Source organism: Aulostomus chinensis, chromosome 14 (assembly GCF_037954235.1).
Source record: "Aulostomus chinensis isolate RoL2024-O1b breed Wild chromosome 14, RoL_Achi_v1.0, whole genome shotgun sequence".
Taxonomy (NCBI): domain Eukaryota; kingdom Metazoa; phylum Chordata; class Actinopteri; order Syngnathiformes; family Aulostomidae; genus Aulostomus; species Aulostomus chinensis.
Window position 1 is genome coordinate 14,924,174 of NC_141333.1, and position 11,099 is coordinate 14,935,272.

Below are 11,099 nucleotides of genomic sequence, written 5' to 3' on the forward strand. Positions count from 1 at the left end.
TGTAGAGATCCGTGCAGGCCTCACTGCAGCTGAAAGACCCATGTGGAACGGCTGATGCCAGCACAGCCCATTAGCATCTGAGTGGTCGGTGAAACTCCCTAACGACCACCCCTGAAACTCCCTGACACCGCACAACGACTGTCGTTTGGGGAGGCCAGTTGAGTCTCGGGAGGGTCGTTTCCACCACAATAGCACTGACCACTCCCACATAGGGTTATAAGCTGGAGTTTCCACACTCTTCACTAGAACTGAAGAAGCCTCTCGGATGAGAGGTGAAATGTCTTCAAGATAAACTTACGTCCAGTTGACCAGATTTTACTTCGCTTCGATCTACGATGACCTGGATGAATGAGAACCTACACAGACTTCCCAGTAATTCCTGTTTCTCCAAAATTATATTGTCTATCAGTGATGTTGGTAGGAGATTTTGCGATTCTGTGACTACATGGGATTTTGCAAATTGTACCTCAAGACAGCCTGACACAGAATTAATCACCAAAAAAAACATAATGGTCCTTAGCTAGCACTGAATTCCGTTGTGTTCTTATTTCCTGCAAACGCAGCCTCAGGTCACATTTTGCCTTGTTTTCAACTGGACTTTGAGTGTTTAAGCGGAGGGGGGTGTTTCCGTCTGCCATGGCAAAAGTGTTTGGGTTTTTTTTTTGGTTGATTTCCCAGAAAATTATTTAGACTGTTAAAGCACCATCATAAATCAACTGTCAAGCCAGAGCGCTTAGGGTACATAAAACCATTTCGGATTTGGTTTGTGTCTTCACATTGTGGTCTCACTGCTGTGGTGGTTGAGCATGTCATTTTCCTGGCAGATAAGCTGGTAGGGTTTTTCATTCTCTTCGATCACAGAGTTGCGCACCTCATCATCATGACTCTGTAACTCCTCGCGAGAAAGGTGCTCTATGATGCCAGCCCCAAGAGAGTCGCCGAGCACATTGGTGGTGGTACGCAAGCGGTCCCTGAGGTGACCACAGACAAAGGGTTAGAAAGACAGCAAAACAACAGATGAAGAGAAAGAAAAGTCTATCAGTTATGAAGAATCACAGCTCCAACTTTTACAACGTGCTCGCTAATTTGTACGCTGTCACGCTGCATTATGCATCAGCAACCTTTTTAGTCAAAGGACCTCTGGGCTCTCTGAAGCTTTACAATGACATTTAGGCTGGTAGAAGCTCACACAGACCAATCCCCATCAAGCTGACATTTAGTAAGAACTCACAAGAACCAATCCACAGCAATGATCAGTGTTATGTCCTCTGTGGGCAGTCCCACCGATGTCAATACAATCACCATGGTAACCAGGCCAGCCTGAGGGATGCCTGCTGCTCCGATGCTGGCAGCAGTTGCCGTGATACTGAGTGGGCGGTGGGAGGGATGGAGAGGAGAGTAAAGACATTTAATAAAGGGAAACAAACAAACAGCACATGTACAGTTCTGGTGGGATTAGTAGAGTGAGTGGAAGCACATGGGGTATCAAAAAATGATGTAAATGAGCACACTATGCTTTATTTTATAAACTATTGGACATTTTCATCTACACATAAATAAAATAAACTGCCTCAACTGTGAAATAGCTGGAAAGTTGAGACAATGATTCAATAAATAAACGTGCTTGGAAAAAAAAGATAAAACTATGCAACGAATGGATTTTTCACAGAACTATTCAGGACATTTTAATATTTGAGACAAGCGCTTCTAAGAATAGGAGGAATGCAAGGTGCGAGTCATGATGTCGTTTATACAGGCGTTTGTTAAGACTCATTTCAAGGAAATAAGTTAAAAAAAAAATTAAGTATGAGGCAAAAAAAAGTCATAAACACAGTTTCCAGTATACAGTGAGGGTGAAAATGAGAGCATAGTCTTTTCAAATACACAGCAAATACACCATCACATGGAGCCTCAACCCAGCAAGGAGTCACTGCTGGTTGACTGAAGTTTGTATGAAGCAAACATGAGAACATTTTTAACTAATTTGAATGCGGTAAATATCACACGTTTAACATGAGGATGTTAGTTTCATGTTAGCATTTAGCACAAAGCGTCTGTGTGCTTCGGTACAACGTGACAGACTAGCTAGCATGGCTGAAGACTTCCAGTCATTCTTAAGATAAAATAAGACATGATACGGTATGATAATATATGATACATTACAATACAATCCAATAAGATATTATTCAATAAGATCAGAACAATATGATATGATGCGATAAGAAATGGTACATCACCATATGATATAAAACAACAAGGCTATGATATAAAATGTAAGATAATATGTTATGACATGATACAATATAATATGATACTCTATGTTACAGTGCGATACAATTTAATACAAAAGGATCCGATATGACATACAGTATGGCGAGATACAACGAGGTATGATAAGATATGATACAATACGACATGTATTGCGAATCAATATTCTTCAACGTTACGAATTCAAAGTGTTATATGTTTATTTGAACTGTTTTCTTTACTGGCTTCATGGTATTATAACTCAGTCCCAGTGTCATTAAAGTAGCCTGTGTATTCAGGTAGATTTTCTACGTCATCAATCAGATGCTCTAGTCCAACTGAAAAAAATGGCAACGATATGAGTTCCTCACCACAAGATGATAGTTTGGAACTAAACTAAACTAGCAGCTGAATGTAGAAAGGCTGGGCCTCACCTCTGGACCACCACCGCCTCCAGCAGGAGCAGCATTTGTTATGTAATAAAAAACGAAAAAAACAATAAAGCTGAACCCGTCTTACCTGATGGTGAGAATCTGGCCAAAGTTTAGTTCCATATCATTGACTTGAGCAATAAAGATGGCTGCCACAGCCTCATAGAGGGCAGTGCCGTCCATGTTGATGGTAGCGCCCACAGGGAGGACAAAACGAGTCACTCGTTTGTCCACACGGTTGTTCTCCTCCAAACAGCGGAAGGTGATGGGCAGCGTCGCAGAGCTGTGAGTCCAAAAAAATACAGTGCATTTTACAATACTGTTGTATCAAACCTTTCTTGATATGTTATGTATTTCACTAAATATTTTATCTATTTGGCCATATGTCATTGTTGCTTAGTATCTCTTGACAGTGTGACCTCACCTAACCTGGAGTTTGTGTGTTTTGGCTGTTGCTGACGTGTCACTGACCTGGAAGAAGTTCCCAGGGCGGTGATTAGCGCCTGCAGCAGACCACCGATGAAACTGTAGGGGTTTTTCCTGGTCACCAGGAAAAAAAGCAGCGGCAGGACAAAGAGGCCATGGATGACAAGACCAATAACAACAGACATGGTGTACATCCCCAGCTGGCCGCCAACCTCTGCGAGATCCTTCATCTCCACAATTTTCCCAGCAATCAGGAACAAGATGCCTACCGGGGCATACCTGCACACAGTAACACACATGTAGTAATCGTAATTTTCTATATTTAGGAAGAAACATACAGGAACATATTGTCTTGTCTCAGGCTTTATGGTAATAAAATTACCTATGATAATTCCAGTTCATCTAGCAGTAGTCCTACCATCTCCATATATTCATACCAGTGTTTTCAATTAAGGGTGGGACAAACTATCGATTTTGCAATATCACTTAATACTTCCCACTGCAACACAATATCGACAAGCCTCCCATTACACTAAACATTAATATTTTTTTACAGTTCTGTGAGGCACTATACATGTTTCTGAACATTGTTTCATCTTTATCATAAAATCTGTCACAATTATTGTCACAGTACATCGAATATTCACATAATTCTTGCTTTGTGTTTTTCTTTGTGTTTAGATATTGTGCTCTATTGTAAATGTATTACCTTATAATATATTGATAATTGCAAAATCTCTGAATCATAGTACTCTCTTTACCATGGGAAACGAAGTATTTCATTCATATTGTAAAGTATTTCATTGTGAGTTACTTAGCCCTCCCCTATTTACGATGAATTAAGTATTCCGAACCTACCGTAGTATTCTTTCCAATAAAAATATTCCAGTGTAAACGTCAAGTTCATATTTTGGTCACGTCTCACTGAAATTGCTCTTAAGATATTTGGTATCCTTTAACATGTTGGGGTCCCATTTAGAATAAAAAAAACTAGACTGACCCATGACCCATCATAGTAAGGTCCTGTCAGGTCAGAATTTACTGAGATATTTTGAAGTATAACCTAACGTACTTTTGATCAACAGAAAATGATCATGTGTTTTTAAGGTGTTTTTGGAAATGTGCTTAATTACATCCTCCCGAGTGCCAGACAAGAGGATTTTCACTCCTCTATGCTCTGTGGGTGTATCAGAGAGGTAGAGACACCCACTGATTGGGTCACTGCTAGTTAGCTTAGCACAATGAATGGCAGTGAAAGGGTAGGTTAGCATATCTTGGTCAAAAGTCATCAAATATAGTTTTCTCAAAATGGTCTTTGCCTGCATTAAGAGAAGCTGTTGGTACTAATCATAGAGGTAAAAGAGAATATGAGGAAGATGCTTTATGGACACACCAAGTCCCCGAAACGTATGTATTGGCAGACTTTTGACAGAGGTACGCTAAGACCTCCTACCCACTATCATTAATTGTGCTAAGCTAACCAGTAGTCAGCTGGTCTCCCGAGGATGATAAGAGCATCTCCCAAAAATAGACTTGCTCTATCAAAACCAGGGAAATTACAACATTCCTCAGATCACTGATAGACAGGAACAAGTATGGTTGTTTAGTTGGAGTTGAGTCATTACTGACCAGATAATGATAGCCACCAGCCTCATGATTGCTTCATTCAGGCAATCAAAAAAGTCCTTGAGGGCTTGGCCTTGCTGCTTCATGTTTCCTATGACCAGACCGAAACACATGGAGAAGCACACCAGACCAAGAGCGTTGACTCCAGCAGAAGAGCCAGACACAGGCACAGTCTCCTCCACCGTCTCCTGCGGTAGACAGAAGGAGGCATGTTTGAGGCGTTCACTGCGTGAACATTAGAAGTCTGCAAACACTCCACTGGATTCATGTGGTACAAGTGAAAGGTTAAGAACATTTTTTTCAGTGTTAGACATGAATAAAGAGACACACCTGTGTGGTGTGAAGCACCTTGCTGAGATTCACTAGCAGGCTGGACTCTGTCACATTGAGTGTGTCAGAGACGTTCAGGGTCACTGTCACATTCCTTGTGTGCACCATCTTCTTGTACACAGTTTTATACTGCAAATGACAGTGGAAAAATCAATACAAAAATTATGTATCATGTATTAATGTGTCCAACAAAATCCTGACGCTGTGTTCTCAGTAACTTTATGTCACGTGTATTTTGTCTTAAATGTATTGTTTTCTTGGTTGGTGTTCTTACAGAGAGCTGGGGGATGAAAGAGCATTATAAAATCAAATTAATATTTTCTATTTCTGCGCATGAAATAAAAACAATTGGTATGAAATACTATTAAAATCATATTCCTCGGAGGAAAGGACGACCTCACCTGTTTGAAACAAGCTTCAATGAGATTGGGAGGGAACATGTTCCTGGGATGACAACAAGAAAGAGTTTGCTTATGTTCTAAAGTTTCTATAAAGCATGGTCACGATTGACGGAAAATTGTACATATTAATGCGGTGTGGTTAATATGGCCGTCCATGAGTGTAGACGTCACAGCTACTGGTACTTCATTATTTATATTATCATATGTGTAGTACTAATACTACATTGATTGTGAAACTTATAGTCAATATCAAACAACTGCTACTGAACGGCTAAACTGTAGACCATTCAGAACACAACATCTAACATGTACTAAACATGGTACTTCATGGGTTAACGGCAGCGTTAATCCTCATAGGACACAGGAGGGCACAACACTGGTCTGATTTGGTTTTCTGAGTTGTCACCTGATGAGGTCCAGAAAAGCATCCACAGCCTGAACTGGCTCTATGTTTCCACCCTTGGCCATCGGACTGTCCCGGCTGCCTTTCCCCGGCCGGATGATTATCACGATGATGATGCCGATGAACACAGCGATCAGGGTGGTCACCATATAGTAGACCACAGCACGCATACCCATCTTCCCTGACGCTTTCCGGTCCAAGGAAGAGATCCCTGGGGTGGAGGAAACTCATTTGAGCCGGTATTTATTGAAAAAAGTTCTAAAAATAAAGCTTGAAATCAGATTTATTTCTGGGTGCAGACACAAGGTTCAAATCCAGCAGATGATAAACTTTTATAAAATGATGTAAAATCATCCAAAGGAAATTTGGGTGTTGATTTGAACTTCAGACACAAAGTGCAGCACTCTTTTAGTTCAGAAATCATGTGATATTTAATCAGGCAAATTTCAAACATACAATGGTTGCCTCGCTTTTCAGGATCTGCTCCACAAAACAATGAAACAATTCAGCATGTTTGTTGTTCAGTGTTTGTTAAAAATCCACCTGTAACCAGACTGGACACGATGAGAGGCAGCACCAGCATCTGTAGCATCCTCATGAGAAGCTCCCCAGGGAAGGACATGTACTTGATCTCTCTCAGGGACATGTTGTGGGGGCGTAGAGCAAAGCCCAGGATTATACCTGACCAAAAAATAAATTAAAAAACACAAGAAACTCACCCTAGTGTGGATGGAGGTATGGGCTCAAATCAAATGAAGTCCCCCACTCACCCAGAGCCACGGCAGCGATCGTCAGCAGAACAAACAGGTTCCTCTGGAGGACACCTTTGACGCTGTCCCTGCTGATGGAGCTCATCTTCTCCTTCATGCAGCTGGCTCTCTTCTCCATGGCCTGGCGTAGTCGCCTCCTCAAATCTCCTCGTTTTGGGAGAGTGTTTTTATCCGCCTCCTCGTTCAGGAATAGGCTAACAGTGGTGGGGGGCTTCTCATTCATAATCAACTCCAGCACGTGGTCCAGGAGGCAGGTCTCGTGGGAAACTAGGCAAGGAGTGGAGGGGAGAAATAAATATAATGTACGATGTAGAATTATAATGTGACACTGTTAAAGTCATGTGGGTAGGATGTTACTCTTTGTCCTGTAAAGAGCATTTATTTGACAAATGGCATGAGCTTTCAAAAAACAGACAATGGAGAGGGGCAGAGTTTAAGACAGTTAAAGTCAAGCACAGCGATGATACAATTCACTCCAATATGAAACTGAAGGGCACATTCACAAAGACGGGAGTCTGAAAGTCTGATCCACTAAATTTATTGCACTCGTGTAAATAAAGTTTTGCAACTGAGCGTGAGTTCCTTGTTCCTTGTTTGGCTTTTATCTTAATTATCCATATCACAACATATAAATGGTGGATCCGCCCAAGAATACAGTTGGAAAGAAAGAGGACTGAGCTCCGAGTACTGAATGAAGTACAAGTACTTCGTTAAGTTGAGTAACATCGTTGTAATTACATAGAATTTTCAGTCAGTCATTTTTTTCAGCAGAACTTTTTACTTGTATTTCTTATTTACTTATTTATTGATCTATAATAAGCAGATTAACTGATCATGAACATACTCAAGAGTTGGATCCCTCATTATATTTAATGGCTCACTAACAAACACAAAGTAAATCCTATCATTTAGATTCAGATTTTCAGCTACATAATTTTACAAAGAAAGCATAGGGAAACATGTGCTAATGTTATTCTGTTGTTACATTTTACCACTGAACATGAAAAAGCGGGTTGTTGAATCCTGTCATGATGGTTTCACTACAGCCTGAACGTGTCCAAACTAACGGAGTAGATCTCTTCATGACCACAACTGCTCTCTTGTACCTGTGGCACATAGTTAAAATCTGTTCTTTGACTTGAAATGGCTCTTAGATGTCCCTCTATGTGTAAATAGATAGTGACAAGTGCCTTACCGTGTTTTCTGGTGCTCAGCAACACAAAGCAGTCTGGGTGTAACACGTGGCCGTTATTTCCACGTTCCTTATCTAAGCAGGCTACAGGGTTTCCTCTGTAAACAGTCTCAATGGCCGCCTCTTAAACAGAGTAACTAACCTCCTCACTTGCTTCCTTTATATCCAACACAATCACGCTGAGCTGAAATTTATATCTCCACTTCTCCACAGAGGATAAATACATAGGCATTCCATAGATTTCAGCTATTCTCTTTGCCTCTTGCACATTGATTTTCTTTTGTTTATTGTTCCAAGGTTCACATTTATCTACATATGAGGTAAAATAAGACTCATTGTTAAGCAGGCTGTGGGATGACCCTGGATAAGCCCAGCCAATTAGCTGCCTTTGTTGTTAGAAGCAGAATAAACTCACACACAGCGCGAGTCACACTACATATGTGTGTTTAAGCTCCACAAGATCATAAAGGACATGCAGCGTTTATGTCAGAAGATATCGCCGATTCTCTGATTGTACCGTTTCTGTCAAGAACTGCATGAGAATCGACGAGAATACAGATGAAGCAATCCTCTTCTCCTGTACATTTGTGCTGAAACAGGCTTCAGACGTATAATGTCGTGATGCTCTGCACGTATTAGGTGCAAACTACAGGAAACTACAGTCTACCCTGAACAAATGAGTAGACGTCAGTGACGACACATGAGAAATAAGCTGTGAGCCTGCACATTTACAACTGCGCAGGATTTCTGTTACACAAATATTAACGGTCAACAGCTGAGATCAACTGATTATATTTCTGGACAATTAGCAGTTTTAATATTCATATTATCAGTACCAGAAAACGGATTTCCTATTCAGAGAGGGACCAAGAGAAAGAAACTACAACAACAACAACAACAACAACAACAACAACAACAACAACAAAAACACTTAGACATTGTTGTGAGAAAAAAATTTGATTTGGTAATTTTATTTTTTCATTCATTCCGTTTGAGACATTTTAAGTTAAAAAAAAGTTCATTTTAGGTGTTATTTCATGAACATGTCTATATGTTTCCTTTTTCAGTTTGTTTCAATTTTATTTATTTATTTACTACCATTTTATTTTTCTCATCTAACATATTGCATGACGTATTTTCATACATGGTTTGTATGATAGTTCAGAAGAAGCGATTGACATTGGTTAATTTGAAAGCAACCTCGTGTCTGGGTTTGTATGAGTGGACATTTTTTAAATTACTGCAAATGAATGCCCATATCAAGTATTGGTTTTTGCTCCCAATAAATGATTTTGGTATCGGCCCTGAAAAAACAACATCGATCAACATCTCGTCCGCTGCAGGGGTTCTTAACTGGTGGGTCAGAACTCAAAGGTGGGTTGCATCGCTGTTTTGGGGGGTCGGTTCGGTGAGGTGTGTGGGAAGAAAAAAAATAGAGGGAAAAAAAAACAGATTTTGAGTTTTCTTTTTAGGAGTAGTGTGGTATTCTGACCAGACCACATTCATCTGAGTATTTGGTGACATGGTGAAACAAACTGAGCACGTTAAATATGTGGTTTCTTACATCGAAAACAAACATTTATCATAAAGTGAACGAAGGCTGTTGAGTGTGTTGAAAAAGGGTGACAAGGTCGAGCCTCCAGTGCGGTGAGTGAACACTCTTCCTAAGACAGTGCTGTCCCCCCAGTTAAATTCAGGTTCTTGGAACTTGAGAGCTACGGTTGTTGGTTTGTATCTGTTCAGCAAGGTTGCTGATTGAATGTCATGGAGAGGGAGTATTTTCCTCATGTACTGCCACCTGCTGGTCAATTTGGTCTACAATTATACACTTGTATATTGTGATCATCAGTGATGACATCATTTTTTGGGGGGCATTAAAATGCACTATTTTTTCATTAAATACATTTGTGTGGTTAAAACCATTCTAGAAATTTGAGATGCAACTTATCAAAAATCGAAATACAAAATACTAGCTTTATGTTATCATGTGTTTGAATATTTCAGTCAATTAATTCATCTCAGACAGAGCGAACAATCTGAGCTGAGTGATACATCCAAAAATTATTATTAAAATATTTAAAGGAGCTTTTTTATTATACTATTATATACAGTATATATGTCAGTATAGATAACTGGTCCACCGTAATAATGAGTGTGAATTCTGACTTATTGTTTTCTTAAAAAATGATTTATATGGGAAATATTGACGATATATATATATATATATATATATATATATATATATATATAAAAATATATATATAATTGCTCATATCATTAAATTGACCTGCTGTATTATGGGAAAAAACAAACCCAAAAAGCATCTGCATTTAAGGACAGTCAGGCAATACAGAGTAAATTACGTGTATGTACTAGTATCAGCAGTGACAGCACAGTTCAATTCAAACAAGTCAGGGTGAAACTGCTCTCAGCAGGTCAGAGCTCCACTGTGTGACAACCCAAATATCCACAAACACACGAAGACACATTTAACTGGCAGCCAGGAAACTCGGCTTCTCTACCAGTCATAGAAAGCATCATGAATCAATTACTGATTGAATACCCCCCCCCCCCCCCAAAAAAAACACAACACACAATAACTCACACTGCAACACTGGCCAATACCTAAATTTTGACACGAGTGTTATGAGTGTGTCTCTGGTCGAAGGGCATGCAGCTCATTTCACACCTCAACAGAAAGCCACTTCAGACCACCACGTTAAAACACCGCGGGACAAAGAGATCCCACCAGCAGCCGCTTGTTTGGTTCCTCTACTATCTTCATTTCTGCACCACAGCACCTCTGCTCTACCCAGCCACACAAATAATCAATCAAGATCATTTTTTTCCTCACAGTACAAAACACATTTAGGAATATTGTTAACAAAATAGCAAATAAAACATCAGAAAAAAAGCTCTTCTGATTTGCATTTGGTAACTCACCGCTCATGGTTTAATGCCTGTGTCAAACAATCCAATCAGTGTCAGGTAATGTGGTTTTGTATGCGTTTATGTGTGAGTGTGTGTGTGCGTGTGAGAGAGAGAGAGTTTGTGTATGTGCGTGTGTGTCTCTCTCTCTCTCTGCAGACACAGAGTGAAGTGTGTGTTCGTCCGGAGCTATGCGGCAGAATGACGGACGTGGCACTGCCCTTCTCTCATAAGCAGACAGACATGAAAAGGCCTCTCATATGGCTTGACCTTCTTACACACACACACACACACACACACACACACACACACACACACACACACACACACACACACACAGAACAC

The 11,099-nt window shown here is 40.2% G+C and overlaps 1 protein-coding gene across 1 annotated transcript; it reads right to left on the bottom strand.

Moving 5' to 3' along the window:
• Nucleotides 1-304: 304 nt before the first annotated feature.
• slc1a6 (solute carrier family 1 member 6) lies at nucleotides 305-8,054 on the bottom strand. The gene is made up of 11 exons (XM_086223464.1): nucleotides 7,830-8,054; nucleotides 6,635-6,901; nucleotides 6,408-6,545; nucleotides 5,868-6,075; nucleotides 5,462-5,504; nucleotides 5,061-5,189; nucleotides 4,734-4,918; nucleotides 3,150-3,383; nucleotides 2,767-2,961; nucleotides 1,232-1,366; nucleotides 305-971 (listed from the first exon to the last, which is right to left on the bottom strand). The coding sequence occupies exons 2-11, from the start codon at nucleotides 6,855-6,857 to the stop codon at nucleotides 773-775; spliced, it is 1,689 nt and encodes a 562-aa protein (XP_086079590.1). The 5' UTR covers nucleotides 6,858-6,901; nucleotides 7,830-8,054; the 3' UTR covers nucleotides 305-772.
• Between the last annotated feature and the right edge of the window lie 3,045 nt (nucleotides 8,055-11,099).

Coding starts and splice junctions, on each gene's coding strand:
- slc1a6 (XM_086223464.1), bottom strand. CDS start 6,857: ATGAATGAGAAGCCCCCCACCACTGTTAGCCTATTCCTGAACGAGGAG. Junction 6,076..6,407: donor CGTGTCCAGTCTGGTTACAG/GTGGATTTTTAA, acceptor CCTCCACCCCAG/GGATCTCTTCCTTGGACCGG. Junction 2,962..3,149: donor GCCCTGGGAACTTCTTCCAG/GTCAGTGACACG, acceptor TTGGACTCACAG/CTCTGCGACGCTGCCCATCA.